This window comes from Phoenix dactylifera, chromosome 4, assembly GCF_009389715.1.
Source record: "Phoenix dactylifera cultivar Barhee BC4 chromosome 4, palm_55x_up_171113_PBpolish2nd_filt_p, whole genome shotgun sequence".
In the NCBI taxonomy this organism is placed as follows: Eukaryota; Viridiplantae; Streptophyta; class Magnoliopsida; order Arecales; family Arecaceae; genus Phoenix; species Phoenix dactylifera.
Genome location: NC_052395.1, coordinates 2,820,922 through 2,840,748, shown reverse-complemented (window position 1 = coordinate 2,840,748; position 19,827 = coordinate 2,820,922). Strand labels below are relative to the sequence as shown.

At 38.5% G+C, this 19,827-nt stretch overlaps 1 protein-coding gene across 1 annotated transcript; it reads right to left on the bottom strand.

Annotated features, from left to right (window-relative positions):
* Positions 1 to 10,829: 10,829 nt before the first annotated feature.
* Positions 10,830 to 18,281, bottom strand: LOC103712950 (vacuolar-processing enzyme). The gene is made up of 9 exons (XM_008799669.3): positions 18,008 to 18,281; positions 14,916 to 15,080; positions 14,658 to 14,814; positions 13,940 to 14,025; positions 13,655 to 13,854; positions 12,847 to 12,895; positions 12,543 to 12,755; positions 12,161 to 12,367; positions 10,830 to 11,274 (listed from the first exon to the last, which is right to left on the bottom strand). Exons 1-9 carry the CDS (start codon positions 18,206 to 18,208, stop codon positions 11,092 to 11,094), a joined length of 1,461 nt encoding a protein of 486 aa, XP_008797891.1. The 5' UTR covers positions 18,209 to 18,281; the 3' UTR covers positions 10,830 to 11,091.
* Between the last annotated feature and the right edge of the window lie 1,546 nt (positions 18,282 to 19,827).

Here is a 19,827-nt window from a genome sequence, read left to right as displayed (position 1 = left end):
ATACGAATCACACGCCGTCGGATCCGGAGACGGAAGGACGAGATCTGACGTCGGAGCCATCGGATCCTTCAGTGGCGGAGGGACCCGAGCAAGAACGCCACGGAGGAGATGAGAAGGGCGGCGAAGAGAGGGGTGGAGAAGGCCGCAGCGCCGGAGGTGGGGCTCGGGGCCGGAGCATCGGCGCCGGCGGCTCCGCCAGCGAGGGTCATCACGGCGAGGACTGCCGTGAGGATGATGGAGAGAACCTTGGTGCCCACGGCTGCCATTCTCTCTATTTCTCTTCTACTGTTTAGAATGGACGGAGCGGAAGAGAGAGATTAGGGTTAGGGTTTTAGGAGGGGCGGGGGGCAAAGGGGTTTTATAGACGGAAGCGTGACAATATAGGAATTACGGGCAGGGGTTTAATTGGACGGGCAGCTGCCCGTTGTCGACAGCGTAGCAATTCCGTCTATGTGACAGCTAGGCTCGTGTGGGTCCCACACAAATTTTAAATGTAAATATTTTATTGGTTTGAAGTGCTCCAATGATTGGAGTCCACCTCAATGACCGTCCACCGCCTAACGGCTGAAACTAAGAGAAGAAATATTGTTCTAAAATTATTTCCTATGCTGGATTGGCAATAAATTTATTTTGTGGCACTTCCCAATCATGAGCGATTGGCCATCGTCTTGGTGCTATTGTGAAAACTGCAGGTAAACGCCTCAAATGACTTAGTTCCTTAACATACAATCTATTAAATACCGAATTCTAATATATCTCAGTTCTGATAGTGGAGCTGGTTTATGAGTTAGGGCTCAAATGGGTTGATTGCAGCAAGTTGGTTGGCGGTTTTTAATATCGTAGTACTTTGCGAGGCAGGTTTTGAAGGTTGGCTATGTTATTATCGGGAGGGATTCAATATCGAGGGGGACTCAATGATGGTGATCAGCTGAATTTCGAGTCAGATAAGTTTTGAGGGGACTCGCCCGTTCTTGGAAGCTCGAGAGAGTATTTTTTAGGTGACCAAGCAAATCTACTATGAAGCAAAAAATATTGCCGACTAGGTTGTCTCTTTTGTAACGGAGCAGCCTGATGTGGTGCTTTAGACCAACTTACCAGGTGTCCCGATTGCACTTCGTGATATTATATTTTTTGATTTCATTGAATATATTTGTACTGCAAATATATAATCTATTTGTCTTATAAAAAAATCTTTTATTGCACGTCTAATTATTTTATTTTATCATTTGAATTGAATAATATTTTTTAGAAAAAGAAAAATCATGGCTTAAGCATGACCTAGATGGTTTCTCCCTTTCTCCTACAATTTCCCAAGCATAAAAATTAAAAAGGGCCAAAGAGGGATAATCTTACTGGTAGGCTCTCTCTTTCAAATATAACTTTTCCTTTCTACTTATAGGTTTGTGGTATGGACATTGGAGAGGACCATCTAGTCTTGCAATAAAAATAGATCTAAAAAGTTAAATCTTTCTTCCCTCCAATAACATTCTATCTTTAATTTCTGTGACAACAAGAAGGCTTCCACCTGGCATACAACCCAGTCACAGGAAAAGAGAAATTAAGAGAATGGGGGGCTAAGAAAATGATTCCAGAGCGCTCACCAACCATCCTTTTGAGTTCAAATAAAGAAGCCTAGGGACCAAGAAGGACCAGATACCACATGGCCTCCATCCTCACCCCCTCACATGGACATGGTAAAGCAAATGTGTTGGTGTTGGTGGCATCCTTGTGGTTGGCCCTTTTGTCCTTCATTATCCTATGGCACCCAGAAATAATGAGTCTTAATAAAGTGAATGCTTTTGTTATTCAAGTTTCTTTAAGTTGCCAGTCCCTATCTAAAATACAAGTAATAGAACATTAGGTAGGCGTGTACATGTGCAAGTCAAGGGCTGCTACCTTGCTTCTTGGTGGGAACTTGCTATATAGTTGTCATTGGTGGTTGTCGATGCATTGACGGAGAAAGATACTTGAGGAGAGAAATTATTACGTGGTCCAGATTGATCGTGAATCTAGAGTAAAATGAATTCATCTAATAACTTTATCTTAGGACGAAATGTGTGAGGACCGGTGTGGATGTATGTTTAGTCTTAAATTGGTTATTTGCTGGATAGATCTCGGATACTTATACAGAATCTAGAAACCCAAATAGTATCTTTGGACTAGTCTTTTTGAGTTAGATCTTAGGTTATTACAAAATGAATCCATATCCTAAATCCAAGTCCAGCTCATAATCTTCCGATTGAGGGAGCCTTAGTATTAACAATATGATATGTATATATACTATGTAGGTAGGTTACATTTGCTTCATTTATTAGTGTTAATAATAACAAATTAGGAGTTTTTATGGCGTAATCTCACAACAATCTCCCAATAAAAGAGTAAACAAGTGAGGTTCGGGTGTGAGCCACCACATGAGATCCCTCTTGATGATCAAGGCTTGTATAGGGGCAGCAAACGGTGATTCATGTTACAGCAATACGATGATGTTATATTGATTGTATGTTACATGCATGGATGGATTTCATGTAAGATATAAGCCAATCCCATGTCTTTTATTTAAAAAAATATCCAAACATGATAAAAGAGTCCAAAAACGGGTATATTCCTCATTATTTTTTGTTGTTTCACTTGGATACCATCCAGAAACGTCATCAAACTTGTCAATATATGTTACTTATTAGGTGTTGGCAGCTCGGCAAGATTCGTAAAAGCTGTTATAAATAAAATACGACCATGATTATTATAGGCAGATTAAATAGTAGTTAGTACATGATTATTTTAATCCCAGCTAAGAATCAAAGAACATATTTCATGTTTTCCTTTTCATATAAGAGCATGGTTGTTTGTTTTCTAATCTAATAGACCAAAGATGTATCTGGGAGGCCTTCGCGGTTCAGAACTTTCCATGCTGCCAAGCCTGGACTTGGACTCGCGCCCAGACTTCCCGTCAGCATATTGCATTTGTCCAGAGAAGCAGCAGTCTTTGTGGAATTCCAATTATACTAGCTGGAAGCCTGGAAGCGGTCCCTTATGAGAACTTATATTTTACGAGGGGTGCACCATCATGATCAATATTTCTTATAGCCGTGCATCAAGATGAACACTTGATGAATAAAGCTTACATGAACAAATGGCTGCGACTAGTAGCATGCACGGCTGTATGGCACCTGCAGTGTAGGGTATAATTTCTCCCTTTTTGTAAGTTTCGATGCTTCATGTTGTGGGAGCTCGTCAATTTTGGGTTTGGGTTGTGTCCTTCGCACAAATGAATAATTGATTTTCTTTGAAGGCATCAACCAATGGATCACATTTTGCATATATCTCTAAGCACTCCAAACCCTAAAGTAGCCCACGATCTGGCGGTGATCCGCATGAAAGAAGGTGAACCCTTCTTTGGCGCAAAAGATACAACCCCTCCTTTAGAGATGACCTATGGGCCCTTGCACCAGTCAGTCGCCTGCATTTCGATGTTTCTTTTTTGACGGAGGAGGACTGTGGGCCCGAACAGTAATGAAGGAGTTCATCTTCTGCTCCATGATATTTGGTTAATGCTGCGAAAGAGTATTATATTTCAGGCTGTGGATGTATATCGTGAGGCTAATGAGGCGGCAGACTGGGTAGCGACATATGCAGCGAGCCACTTAGAAGGCACCCTATGGGTTGGGGAGGGTGAGATAACTGGTGTACATCGAACCTTTTTGTTTGCTGATTCTATTGAGTGTATTTGTACCCATGATTATGAAATGCTCATTTCAACCAAAAAAAAAAAAGAGAGAAAAAAAAAAAAAAGGAGGCGGCATAGCCTTATCTTATATTGCATATAGTGTACAACTAGGAGATAATGGAATCAAACTCTGCCCGTCGATGACAAAATTCTCAGAAGCCCAGTCCGCTGCCTGGTTGCTTTCACGATGGAACTTTAGAATTATCACCTGCATTAATCCAAAAGATAAGTGTATGTCAGTCGCTCTCCATCCACACTTGCGTTTGCTTTGAATTGAAAATTGGTGCATTTAATTCCTTCCCAGGATGCCAACATTCCAGCTCGTAGAACAGAAGAAGATTGAATAAATTTACCAGCAGCTCATAGTAACCTTCCATGACCCTCATTACAAACCCAACTGTAGCTTGAAGATCCTGGACAGAAGCATCGAGCTCTTTGATTGTTATAACTGATAACGGCTCGTCCAAGAAGAAAGATATCGGAGGCAAACTGATAGATTCTTGTGGATTTTTCTCCATACAGGTCAATTTATATGTCGACTGGCTAGTAAATTTCAATAACTTGAACTGATCAGAAACGGATTGATAATATATATCTAATTTAGTAGTGTCTATACTGCTCCAAGTTGGAGAGATGGTTGGAGAACTGTCGCGGTCATTAAGCTTGGACAGAGAGGCTGATATTGAATTTTGCATAAATATCTTTCTAAAATTGATATTTACATATATACCTTCATAAAACTCTGTTATTATTCAAATGCCCTTGATATATAATGGAATTAAGAAAAATTTTGAGAGAAACATTGTAGATTCTGAAAAGTTGCAAAATGGGAGAGAGATTAGTAAAGTATACTAAGTGAAGATGGCAATTCGTAGCCCAATTTATTCTCACCTGTTTAAACTAATTAAATCAATTTATGTTTCTGACTTGCTTAACCTTGATCTGTTTAACCTATCTAAATTAATTTAATTCGGTAAAAATCCGTATAACTTATTTAATAAATGTTTTACCTGAGCCAAATTTATCTATTTAACAAATATATCGAATTTAGATTTAAAATTTTAGCCTGCTTAATAAACAGGTTGGAATGAGATCCCTATTGCCACCCAATTACCTAGAGGTTCCCCGACTCACAGCTATCTGTTTGCTGAGGTCAGCATGATGGTACGAATATAGATGATATCACCCCTAATTCAGGTGCCAAGATTTCCGCAATGAACGCACCTTTCTATCATGATTTAATTTCTGAAGCACACCCTCATAACATCTTGAACGGTGCCCCACATGGCTTGTTCATGAGTTCTTTTAATTCTTTAAAAGGGAATTGATACGAAACTTTCCGCTGGATCCGGCGGGATGAGAGGCGAAAGATCAAAAAGGGAGCAGGATGATAGAAAAGGAATACATTTTCTAATCTAGCGCTCTATCTAGAGAACGTGGGGACTTCATGACCCCACGTTTAGCATCGATTACGTCACACCTCGAGATTTCTGAGATCACTTTAATCCACGGGATTTTAGTAGTTTTTCATGCACCGAGGGGGTAATTTCCTGAAGTTGCGAAAGCGGTTTTGTTTTTACCATAAACAGCATCCGGGCTTTCAAATTGGAAAACTGCCATCAGTTTAGTTTAGTCAGCCTCTTTTTGACTTAGCCCTCGTTTCTTTGCCCAATTAGACCTCTTTCTATACACAATTATAATCTTTTTATTTAAAAAAGAGATCAAACGGGAACGAGTAAAGCATACATTCTACTGCTCCAGAATTAATTCATGTTTGCATAAAAGTGGATGTGAACAAACAAATGGAAGAAACCATCTGATATCCAACAGAGACAAAAAAACCCGTTGGTTTAACAAGTAACAGTGAAAAAACACAAAGGTTGCGTCCGTACAAAAATAGCTGGTAGCTGATCGATTGAGATATCCACCATCGGCTCAAATCCGGTCTGGTGCGAAACAAGCGAGGAATCGGAACGATGCATACCAATAATACAGCATTAAAGTACCAGATCATTCGCTACAAACACCAAATCCATCAAGAATCAAAGCTAAACTAGAGAAAAAGAACACCAAACAATATAGATCGATGTAGTTGAAGTAAAATATCTACAGAATCTCCCAGAGACCCAATCCCAGATGTATGCACCCTTATTACCTTAAGGTTCAGATGTAACCACAAAGAACCACAAAATACGTCTAAGGAGATGTGATTCGAACAATGCTGTGAGAAAAAAACAACCAAAATCTCCAAATAACCACATATACGAAGTATCTAGACCAAGAAAGGCACCATCTATCACAAAACCCAAACCGGAAAAGCCGCCGAGCCGCAGAGATCTACGGATCAGACCCAGCACCGGCGGAGATTTCAATGGCGGAAAGATCAGAGGAGAAGCGCGATGGACGAGGCGAAGACGGCGATGGCGAGGGATGGAGCGACGGAACCGGCGGCGGATGTGGGGCTCGGGGCGGGAGGGTCCGCCGCAGCGGCTCCGCCGGCGAGGAAGACGACGGCGAGCACGGCCATTAGGAGAGCAGCGATAATCTTGGATCCGACGACCGCCATTGCCTCTCGGAGTCGAGAATTCGAGAGATATCTGGAGATAGTTTAGGGTTTGGTGGAGGAGAAAGGGCAAAACAGCAGCACTCGAGAGAGGAGACGACGGATGAGGCGAACCGAGAGGGGCGGAGGGGTATTTAAAGCAGGAGGGGAGCCGGGCAGCGTTGGAGGAGCGGGCAGCTGCCCGGGCTGACAGCTGGTAAAGCGCCGTATAACAGCTGGCCCCAGCGGTTGGCCTCTCGATCCTTTCGCAAAATACGCTCTGGTTTCGAAGAAGAAAGGACATCTGATAAAGAAACCCTCTTTTCTTTCCTGGAACTCTCACCCACTTATGGGCGACAGCGTACAGTTTAAGGAATGAAAGATCACCAACGGTCAAAATACGTGGCGTCTATTTAGCACTGGAGAGGTTTCGACGCCGGTTTCCACGGAGCCTCCGAGATTGCTTAGCTCCGTGGGCGGACATCTCCGTTTGCGGCCGTATCCGCCACTTCCCCGCATGGATTTTTTTTTTTTTTTGTCAAAAGAAATGATATATATAGAAAATCTTGCCTCATATTATGAAACCATAGATCATGAGTATGACCAATAATCTTTATTTTTTTACAAAAAATTACAATAAATTTTAAAATTAATATCTAAAATATTTTCTACTTTCATATTAATCACATTTTTCATGTCTTGATTTCAAAACATCAAGCTTTGTTCTCAAAATTAATATCTAAACTTTTGCTAATAATTTCTCTATCTTGGCCAAGATAATCCAAGGTATTAGTCTATCTCAGGCTACAATATCTATCATAATATCATTTGTACAGCAAAACTTGTTGTAATGCTATAAGACTCGGACAATTCAATCTTCTCACACCCGATCCAAATTCATTATTTTTAATTATAATTGTGAGGATTCGTGCGGGCGTGTGTTTAGTCTCACATCGGTTATTCGCTGGGTAGTTCTTGGGTATTTATACAGGATCAAGGAACCCAAAGAATAACTTCCGGCTAGCCATTTTGGATGAGATCCTGGGTTGTTACAAATGGTATCAGAGCAGACTCGGTCCATAATCTATGTAGACTAGAGAATATTGCAGCACTGATCCATTGGGGCTGACCACGGGCCAATCGTGGTATTTGTGATTAGATTTGAATAGATTTGAACTCTTAGCCTGACGAGGACGTCAGGGCTTGAACGGGGGAGTATGTGAGGATCCGTGCGGACGTGTGTTTAGTCCTCCATCGGTTATTCGTTGGGTAGATCTTGGGTATTTATACAGGATCAAGGAATCCAAAGAATAACTTTCGGCTAGCCATTTTGGGTGAGATCCTGGGTTGTTACAATAACAAATGTCATAATTATTCTTGATTTTTCTTATAAGCAGGCCACAAATTTTTTGACAGTATAACAATCTTGTGCAACGTTCAAAACCAAAGTTTCCAAAACGCAAACAACTTAGCTTCTCAAAAGTGATTCAAGGACTGGTCCAATGGAAGTTGCTGAGGTTTACATGATCCTAGCATGGCAACTTGTTATTAAGCCAAAACATTACTAGTTGTGCAAATCATACTTAACCTTCTCATGTAATATGTTCATGATTTTCTTGTGTACATGGTCTTGCACAAACTCTAACCAAAGTGCAGAAAAATCTAGACTCTAAACAACTTAGCTTCTCAAAAGTGTTTGAATGATGGTTATTTGCCCATCTCCGAGTTCCAACCGGTGGGATAGAAGTTGTTGCTATTTATGTGATGTCAAACAGGCATATTAATTCATTGTTCAACCAAAACCTTGCAATATGTTGCACCTTTTCTTACAAGTCATACTTAACCTTCTTATACCAAGTGATAAGAGAGACTTGCTAGGTGACTGAAAAGATGCCACATAGCATTACACTTGCTGAGTTCATTGTGAAATAGATATCATAACAGATCCAAAAAAAAAAAAAATCACTATTTTGTTAAACGCCAATATGGTAAGTGTTGAGGTGTTGCGGTTGGACTGTCCATTAGAATCTTATATGAACCAGCTGCTGCTAAGGGACAATTGGGACCCCCCACGGTATCACAGTCTTGAGACTAGAGAGGTTTGTAAGTCTCGCCAGCTCCGAAATGTAGGGGGTTTGGTTTGATTTAAAAGGTATCAAATGAAAACAGGGCTGTGGACCAATGCCAGCTTTAGTTGAGAAGGTATTAGATAGGCAATGCAATGGAAAATTTTGATTTCTTGTGGAACGATTATAAAAGCAAACAGTCTGTGAAGCTCTTGGACATTAACATGTAGACTCCAATAAAGAATGTCTTGATACTAAGTTAAGAGTCTACATTATTACTAGCCTTAATGCACATTATTTATGATGAACAGATGCTTGTCGAGGATGATGTAATGTTGGGGGACACTCTGAAGATGAAGCTAGTCAATGGGGCCTTAGAAAGAGCCAAAGAGTGCCGATTTTAACCAACTAGGCTAGGAGGATACATTGATAGCCTTCACTCTTGGGAGCAATATTCTAAACGGGGTTGAGCACAATGTCTTGTGGATTGGTTCTTATTAACAGAAAATAATTGAAGTGATGTGGCATTGGTTTCAGTAATTTAAACTAATATTGATGGTTCCAAGTGAAAAATATAGTTCCCTGTTTTCTCCCAAAAAAAGGAAAAGAGGGACAATAATTAATGTGCATTCTCAAGGGCAAACATATCTAGAATGTCTTCTTTTGATATAATTCAGTATTTAGGAATCCTAGGAGCAGAATTGAAGCAGCAACAAACTTGGTCTTCAAAGCTCCCCACCAATTACTACAATCTTATACCACTTACAATCATAGTACTCTAATAAAAAAAAAATCTTTATCTCATAAAGGAACATTCGATAATCCAGCAACGGGGAATTCGCTAAAATAAGTAGAGACGAAGGACCCAAAATGTTTCAAATCTTGCAGAAAGAACAGTAGAAGCTTAAAATGCTCAACAAGTTGTCGCAACTAGGAATATGGTCATATCTGCATCAATAATTTCAGCCAAGCACTCCAGCTGAAGCCACAAGCTGCTGTCAAACCTAACATATCTACACAAAAATTTACCTGAGATCAAATAGAATATTACTTACAGTTAAAGCACTCTCAATGTAATCTAGTAAAAAAGTTCATACTTGTTGCTTTCAGTCAGCCTGAATCACTGGTTTTCTTTTGATTGAAGAAACCCTTTCAGATCCATATGTCGAAAGAAAGCATTATCCCGATGTCTTTATAGCCCCTCTTGTAGTCTTTCAGATTGTAGCCTTGAGTTCCTACTAAAATTTGTTCTACCTTACTTCTCAAAAGCGCTAATTTGTCATCTCACTTCTGAGTTCTAGATATAGGAGGCTAACTATGCTTTCCACATCACTAGGCATTGAGTATAAGACCAGAAGTATTTGTGCAGCTGAGCTGTCTTGATCCTATGGTTGTATAATTGCTCTCAAGACAATATGCACCTACCATTATGAGAAAGCAAAGTATGAACCTTGAATTCCTATTAACTTTATTCTGTCCCATTTCTCCAAAGCACTTATTTGTAATCCCATTTCTGAGTTCCAGATACAGGAGGCTAACCATGCTTTAGACATCATTAGACAGTTGAGTACATGGCCAGAAGTATTTCTGCTGCTGAACTGTCTTGATCCTATGGTCCTGCCATTGCTCTCAAGACAATACGCACCCACCATTATTAGAAAGCAATGTATCATCTCTCTCTCTCTCTCTCTCTCTCTCTCTCTCTCTCTCTCTCTCTCTCGCTCGCTCGCATGCGCGCGCGCGCACACACTCTCTCTCTTTCTCTCTTTGATTCATCCATGTGCATAACATGTGTTACTTGTATTGGTGTGGGCTGTTTCCTTTTGGCATTTGAGGTCCAATTAGCTGTATCTTTGGTTCTGTGGTACTGTTCAGATCAGCAATCGCAGACATTCCCATGATAAGTAATTCCAAAATGCTGAATCCCAATTTAAACGGATTTGTAGTTCATGAGTTGATTTCAGCCAATGTTCAAACTGTGTAAATATGAAACTAATAAGAAGGGAATTACTTGTTCATCAATGCTTGAAGACGCCATGATCTGTGGCAAGGTGGAGTTTGGATCCTTGCCTCCTATTTTAGGCCATGGTGAGCTGGGCGTTCTTTCTTATGGGCTCAGTTAGTTTGGATCCTCTTACATTCCTCAACTTTTGGATTCAAAACTGCAGAGCTAGCGTCTTTTCCAAGTGACTGCTTCAAAAACAAAATTCTTGATAAGAGAGGAAAAAACTAGTTCAATAAATCACCAATCATAATTCCAAAAAAACATATGAAATCTTGAAATATCACTACTTGTATGTTTTGAATTCGGGCCTTCGTATCAAGCTTCATTACCAACCAAACAAGTCAGTCGCTGTAGAAAGGAGGTACCAAATTTTCAGAGCCAGTGATAACCAGGGCAGGAGAAAACCATAAATAGCTCGATAGTACCAGCAAAAGGGCAACCCACTAACCAAGCAATTTAGGTAGCTTTTACAATCTAAAGGCTACAAAACCATGTTTCAGGAGCTTACTGCTCGGATCTCATGTTCACCATGAACTCAGTAGAATGTTCACACCAAGATAACTCCAATTGTAAACGCCCACCAATAGTACATAAATGATTTACAAATGGCCATTTCATGGATTGAGCATATTAGTGCATGGAGATTTCTCCAGCTTTTCAGGTAATTCTATTTACAGCGCTGGAGAACAGAGCAACTTCCATATGTATTTAAGTCCCAAACATATTAACATAGCACAACTCTTACATGGTTGCTTCAAGCACTGAAACCCCCATGGAGAGAACTCCAGGAGTTGGAGGGAACCCTGAAGCAAGCTTGAGCGGACACCTCAGCCATTGTCTCCTTCTTGATGCCTGTATTGCAGATGTTTGCAAGGGATCGCATGTGTTTCATGCCATATTGGGCTAGAGATCCACAGTGTGTCTCAAAAGTCCGTACCTACAAAGAAGAAAAGGCATGATTATGCGCTAAAGATTGAAAGGTATTGAAAGGTTGTCAATTCTGGTCTAATCCATATGGAATTTATCTGAGATATACTAACAAACTATTGTTACGAAGAAGATTATAAGTGGAAGGTCAACGAATGTTTATGTTATTCTGCATTGGCTAGAAAAAGAAAAAAAAAACTGGAGATGCATGAAAAGCAGAACTTAAGTATCTCAAATGTACCCGAGGAAAGCGAAATGGTAACAAACATATACATAATATTCAAATGATGTTTATATATGAAAAAAGAAAAAAAGACAGAAACCAGAAGGTCAACTAGAAGGTAGCATAAAAAATTACTGTGCTTTGACAACAATAAGAAAAAGCTTGAACCAGGCAATGAAATATCCACAATGGACAGGTGGTAGCATGACAAAGTCGGACTTGTGGATATTTTGAGGCTTTTTGTATATATGCTATTAAATGTCTTCTGAAAGGATACATGCCATTAAATGTCAAACCTCCATCTTCTATCTGGGTTAGGAAAACAGCATCCATTATAAGATGCTGCTAATCCATGATAAGAGTTTTCCCCAGGGCGAGTGTAATGAGAATGACTCAGATATCAGTGGTGGAGAGTTCAACACCTGCAACCCTCCATGGTTGATGTTCACGCTAAGGGACAAATTAAGATGACATTTTCACATCTGGTGGATACAATTTTTTAAAAATGACAGGCACATTTACATACTTGAAAATGCATGCAGCACAAACAGGCTTTGCCAATTTAGGGGATTCAAGGCCATATTCTGAAGAATTCGATGATCAAGCATCAAACCAATAAATAAGTATACCAACAGAATAAAGGGTTCAAAGGTTAGCTTTTAGGGTCCCTTACCATCGACTTGAGGCAGTCCCAGTCATCAACTAAAGGCTGACCTGCAGGTCGAACGGTCCCCAGCACTTTCGGGCCCTCCTCAGAACCAAAGAGAAGCTTCCCGATTAGCTCCATACTGCTATCTACATGCAATCTATGAGACATCACTTCAAGCAATTGCTTCTGAGCTTCAAGTTTCTTGGAGGAGCCTTCAGGTGATTTCCGATACTGTGCAAAGGAAAGAGATCAGTCAGGTGGAGGGGAAAAGATGCAGCAAGAGCAGTTGAACCATTCAACAATAAAAAGTTGTATAAAATTAAACAACTGCTACTGCATATCAGGGACTTGTAAATTACTACATGAATTAAATGGGTAGATAACCTACAAAAGAAGCAAAACCAACCTTATGCCAGAAATAAAGTAGATCCGCATCCCGTTGGTTAACAGCCCTAGAAAATGATGGCAATGCATTATCATCAATGAAGGTGGCATTTTCATTGGCAGGATTTGAGCCCATGTATAAGAAAAGTTGGTGTGCATTGAGATCTAAATCCCCATATTGCATTACATGAGAACCAAAAGAATATGTATTATGAACTGCAGTCCTGGCTTTGACCTGCAAGCACCACCAGAACAAGTTATATCTAATCTTCAGTTACACAAGCACATAATGCAAGACAAAGAAAACTCTGATATGAATCCCTTACCAGTTGATACTGCTGCTTCAGAGTTTCAGTCCGCAAATTGTGTACCTCACTGTCCACACAAGAAACAATTAGTCTCCACACTACAGGCTTCGAAATTATTAACAGAAAAGGACCATATAAGTCTTTCTACTCCTGATTAAACATTCAAGAAAGTATATACAAAACTGAAAGTCATTCAAGAATTCTAAATAAGAAAATCCATCAAAATACATACGTAACTTCTTTGAAATGAATTTCAATTCTGTTATCCTTTACGCCACTTAAGTTCTTCTCTGGCTCCCTGTCCTCCAATGATTACCCACCATGATTTGGTTTCATTGTAGGAAGGAAGCTCTGATAAATTTGAAATATTTGAATGTTTGTGATACAAAAATAGTATCCAAAATAGTAAGATTTCAAGCAACGAGAATGAAAAATTATCCTGTTGTGAGTTGTTACAATATGCAAAACCAACAAAATCATACAGCATTAAAATATCTCAAGCAAGGTAAGAATTATAAATTTCTTCTCTTGAGCACCATGCCCATGTTAAAATAGCATCTGACAAATCATTTTAACTATCTTCCACATTTTGCTCGTCGTATGTATAAGTTTGTCTAACAAACAATTTCGAAATATAGAGGGCAACTTAAAACACTCTCTTTATGGTTTTGCAGATGGGTTTAAAAAAATGTAAATTAAAAAATTACCAACTTTGTGTGTCTGAATTAAATATAACAGGCATAATGTTGAGACATTCATGATTTTCAAAGGAAAAAAGGAACAGATCGAGCTGGAGCAAACTATGTGGTGGAGGAGGTATATGCACCTGTCTTCCATCCAAGCAACACTATAAAGGTCTCCCAAACAGGTATAGTACTCTGGGGGAGGGCTAGGGTACTCTCCAGGGCAGTAAGTTCCCCAACTACTCTCCACGGCATTTGATGCTGTGGTTGCATAAATGTTTATATCTGCTGGCAGAAGACCCTCGAATATACTCCCAGATTCACAAGCTTCAAGATAGAACACCTGAAAAATTAAAAAAAATTGTAAACTATTATAACAACATGAGCAAGATTATACAACCGCGAATATAACATAGATAGCTGGATACCATGCTTTTATAGGTCCCAGCAGCATGTTTTTTCTTCAAAACAGCTATCAAGTCATCAGCATAAAGGTAAGGGTAGGTGGGCATTCCTGGCAAAGTTTCAGGTAACAGAAAAATATGGTAGTCAGTCTCATGTTTTAACATCATAATTTCCCTAAGGCACCTCATAAACCACCTGTACCAGTCGTTAGGTGAGATTCTGAGGCTAACTGTGACTTCCAGAACCCGAATAATCTGATATTCTAGCCTAATGATGACTTAGAAGTTATGTAGATATTTTCAGAACAGGAATACTCAGAATTAGTTTTTCTTTCCCAGTTCACAATCATTCTTTTTGATTTTCTTTTTAAAGTAAAAGTTAATTTTAAAAATGTAAATATAACATATATAAATGATAGAATATGTAAAAAAATATATGTGTATGATGATAGTATGGTAATCTAATTAACCATATGCACTTCAGTATATATTTCTACTAATTAATCATAAACTCATATTAGATAAGTAGAATTCTATTAAATCTATTTAGTCATATCTAGTTCTACATTATTAGTTATATTAGTTATGTGTAATAATATTAGATATTACTAATAGTATTCCCTCAAAAAAAGAGGATATTATTAATAGCATGAGATTTAACTATAAAATATTGTGCATCAAAGAACCAAGGAAAAAACTCTAGTAATTAAATTCTTAAAAGCATGGTAATTCAACTACTAACCAAGAACCCCAGGTCCACCATGATCAGAGTAGAATATGAAGATATGATCATCAGGGCCGCTATCAAGCACTTTCCCACTTCCTCCAGTTAAAGCAGTTTTGTTTCCAAGGAGAACAGCGAAAAAGTTGTTAACGTTAACATCGTCTCCCACGTAATCCTGCAAAGAGATATCACAGGCCTCAGGCAAATGACCAATGATGGTCACAACACAAAAATATAATCTTAGTTTCTGACAAAAAAGGGGGAAAAAGGGCAAACCTTTGGAACTCCCGCATATACGTCCTCTCCCTCTGGGTGATTGATTATGATACCACGTCTAGGATTTTCCTCATTGTGAGCAATATCATCATACATGAAAACAATGATATTCTCATCTTTCAATCCACCTTTCTTCATGATTTGATATGCATGACACACATCAGCCTGAGAGAATGTTGTAAAGGAAGGGGATCATATATTTACACATCTATATAAAAATAGAATGATTAAATTAAGATGAAACTTAGATTGTAATATCACATATCACTAGAATTTAGCATGAAACTTTTTCTTTGCAAATTTAAAGAAGGATTAGCTCAACCAGGAAAAAACAATGCCAGGGAAAGCACAGCTATAAACCAAGGTGATATAACAGGACAACCCCATGTAGTTCTTTTAATTCACATTTTTTTGTTTCTCATCTGTCCTGGTTCTGCTTTTCTCACTCCTTCTTGAACTGTTCTTGCCGAGCAAAGCCCTCTTGTGCACACTAACCACTGTCCTAATACTAAATCAAGCTTCCAGTAGAGAATTGGAAGATTGGAATTTTATTTTTTGCATTGGACCAAACCAAACCCAAAGGTTTGGGTCAGTGTCAGCAACCTTCCCTGAGAAACCCCGTGAATGATGATCTGATCCAGTGATTGTCCTAAGAAGCACCATACAAGGGCCTGCAAATTAGTCTCCCAAGCATTCTCCTGCAAAAGAAACCTTGGTTCCTAATGCAGTGAAATGTGATGTATAAATGCTTAAAACTAAATACTAGCAATTACATTGTACCAGCAATGCACCATAGTAAGGGGTGCAAGTCTAAACTCATACAAGAATGTAGAAGCGAACAGCATGCCAAACATGTATGTGATGTGATGTAAGTGCAAACACCCGATATCCACTATCTGCTGAAATTCTTGCTTGTTTCCAATAGAATTCAAGCATAGTGTTGATGTGTCTCATTTTTTGGGGAGAAATGTCATGTCGAAAAGCGTGGGCTATGGGTTTTGCACAAAACTGAAACCAAGGCCTTCTAGTGCATCAAATTCACTAGCTGCTTAAACTGGATGCTTGGTGAATAGAAAAACGTTTGAATTGAAATCCAGTTTTAAAATTGACAGGAGAAGCAACTATTGTTCGCTGAACTTCCAATGAAGAGCAATGGTTCACAAAATCAAGTGCTGGAACCAAGAAACTGGGAAACAGGACATCGAGACAAGCAGGTTAGATTGGACATTTATGAATGAATGGTGATGAATAAGCCAAAAGATACAGCATGAATGTGATCTTCAAAATGGCCTTCAAAGTTTCGAAAACATCATATGTAATTAAAGTTAAATGCTAGCGGGAGAAAACTTATATCCGGCAAAGTACAAAGCAGTGTTCATTTGTATAAGGTTTTATTAACAATATTTCCATTCATGTAATTATGAGGAAATACTCATATACATCTTTAGGTGATCTGACAATTACTGTTTGATTATGCCTATCACCATAACCAGAGATGCAGATGAATGAATGGAATTATATAAAGAAATGACAGAAAGGAAGGTAACTTTTCAACAGCAAAGCAGGAAATATCACAAATGCCAAGGCCAAAGTCTTATATATGTCAAAGAACTTCCACATCTTCCCTATATTTATAAAAAGAATCAGATAATTGACCATTAAAATATTAGAACACAGCATCATGATTTTGCTTATAGTTTGTTTCTTGGACTGCAGGTCAACTAATATCACTGCAATCAAAATTCATATCACCATTCTAAGTCCTTGAAAGCATAAAAAATGTAAAAGAAATAATGAGAGGAGCTAGTTAAAGGAAAATAACATTGTAAATGAAAACTCAAGGATGCAGCCTGCTTTTACATTAAAGATGGAAATCCAATTTAGGAAAACAAAGGGGGGAAAAAGATGGAGGAACTACAGCAAGCAAACTTGGGTTCCCCAAGGCAGATAGTGATTGCAAACTGAAGAAAAAAATTATTCAAAGAAAAAATATTGAAAGATTACCTCACAAATTCCCGAATCTGAAGCCTAGGACTAAATACTAGACAATATGCAGGTTAGTCTACCAACTATGTCAAGGTTCACCAGTATAGCAGTTATAGGAAGATTCAATTTCATCCTTTTCATCAGCCTCCATCATGCATCATGAGAATTTACTGCCTTTGAATTAATCCCGAACAAGTAATTTCTTTGTTCATCATCCTAAATCAAAGTCACTTTCCTTTTCCCCTAAGCATAAAGATCAAATTGAGACTCATTGAGCACCAACTACAAGGCACATATATAAACCATGATCCCTATCAGATCCAATATTCGTGAAAAGGACTGCAAAACAGCATGTCCAACAAGCCCTTTAACAAACTCACATGTTATATAATCATGAATTTGATATCTGAGAATAATTCAACTCAATATGTTATAAAAAATTTGAATACTTAGGAAAAAATTAAAATAATGAAAGATCAATTTTTCAAAAAAAAAAATTTGCAAAAGATATATATGTATATATGCTACCGCTTCTCAGTAACTCACCAAACAGCACCAAATACACGGATATCCGACAAAATCTTTTAATTGATAAGAACGAATCAGACTCTAAAAGCTCTTACCTTTAATTCGCTAATGGAATCCTGAACCTATTAACAGCTATTTATCAAAAATAATAATTAAAGGGTTAAGGGAGGGGGGAAAATCTGCGGCTCCTTACGTTATGAGCCTCCTTGATCCCTTCAATGGTCAAAGGAAACAATAGTTACCGGGTTTTTTTAGCATCATACATAAAAATTACAACTTCCAGATCCAGATCACGAATTAACAGAAAAGGAAAACATTTTAAATTAGCAAAACAAATGATTAGCATGAAGATAAAAATTTAAGGATGAGTTCCAGTAATTCCCAAAAAAAAATTAAGATACGATAAAAATTAACAACAAAAAGGTTAATTTCTCACGAAACAAAGAGCCATAAACAGACAAACAGACAGACAGACAAGCAAACAAACAGACATACTAAAAAAAAAAAAAAATCAAAGAAACACTCGTTAGATTATAACTGGGAGATGGAGAAGAAGAAGGTTAAGGGCGACGATATACCTGATGTCGGTAGTTCCCGTAGCCGGACGATCCGGCGATCAGGACCGCCCATCTCGTCCCCACGGCGTCATCGTCGCCGTTGAACTCCTGATCCTCGCGATCGGACGGAAGCCGGATGGGGAAGAAAGACCGGGAATCGGCGAGCAAGAACGGCAAGAGGAGGAAGAGGAGGAACGCGCCGGCGGCGGCGGTGCGGCCCATCGGTTCGAATCGTATTGGATCGGCCTCCGCTACGGAAGGAGGAATTTCGGCGAGACAAGAAGGAGAGGAGGATCATTCTTATAGGCAGCATCGAGGAATCTTTTCTATTGTTTTCTTGCCCCCTGTCTCAGCCGTTGAATCTTTGTGATATTCTTGATGGACGAATTAGAACCGTCAGTTGATTGGATCTCCAGACTGACAGGTTGGAAAGTGACCACGCGGTAGTTTAGACCGACGGGACAGGATAAGAGCCGTAGTCCGTCCGCTTGGTTTCGTGTGAGATGGGAAAGGTCCCATGTACTGTTCTTAGAGCCGCATCGAATGACCTCATCAGCCGATCGTTTTGTGCTTGAACACTTTCTCTTTTTTTTATATTTAAAACTTATTTATTAATGTGCCTTTTTTATCATAAAATAATGATATACAAAAGTTAAGCACAGATGACTAATTATTTATCAGAATCATTTTAATTGGCCCACCAAGAACCCTGAGCCTTCATGGTAGAGTTGGATTGCGTAGCAACTCAAGCTTTACTTTTAAAAAAAAAAATAGCTAAAAAATAACTATGGTCAGTCACAATGAGTCGTGCTGCAGCATTGTCTAATTTATATAGATTATAGGTTGGATCCGTTTTAATATTATTTATAATAATTTAATATTTTATTTAAAAAAATTAGTTAGATAATATATATTTTTTGTTTTTTAGGATACGTATTTAGTATTTTTTTTACGAATAACCGAACGGACGCTCACATGATGTAGGGTGAAAGTGGAACTTTGCATGAGCAGTGGTCTCATAAGAATTACAATTATCTTATTTTTATATTAGAAAGATATGATAATATTTTATGTATATAAAATTATATGTTTTCTTTTTGAATGCAACTGCGCTCACACGAAAGCCTTGCTTCTGAAAGAGATTCGTTGTGTACTTTTATCTTAAAAAAAATAAAAGAGAGAGAGAGAGAGAGAGAGAGAGAGAGAGAGAGAGAGCGTGGAAGTATTCGTTTGCATTCAATTGTTTTTTATTTTTTTGGTAGGCGTTCCCATTCAATTGTTGAAACAATGAAATGATATGACAATCTGATGAGAAGATGGCGGCTAAACTCAGGGCTTTTGCTTTATTTTTTTCCGGATGCATATAGATGCAAATATAAATATTTATCAATAGTTTGAAACGTTTTAGTGTTTTACTCTTTTTCTTTCCATTGCCATGCCCCCACAACCGCAACATAACGTCCGAAAATTCTATCTTAACACTTTGTTTTAGTTGGTCCTTTTGCTTAGTCTACCATCTTTTAGACCTTAAGTTCGACCAAGCATTATGATAGAATGCAATAATTAAAATGATAGTAGATGAAACATTTAGACAAAAATAAGGCAATTGAACTCGTGAATTTTGTTCGCTGTTTTTTTTTTTTGAAAACATGATTTAGTTTTATCGATTTAGGTGGAATCATTTTGTGTAATCGGGTTTATATCCTCCATGGGGAAGGAATCCATAAAGATAAGAGACGTCTTGTGAATATGATTTAACATTGCCATTTGCGTGTCATCCCTAAATTATAGCATCGCGGCAGCACTAAGAAACAATAGATCTTTCTCTTTCGTCGTCAGAC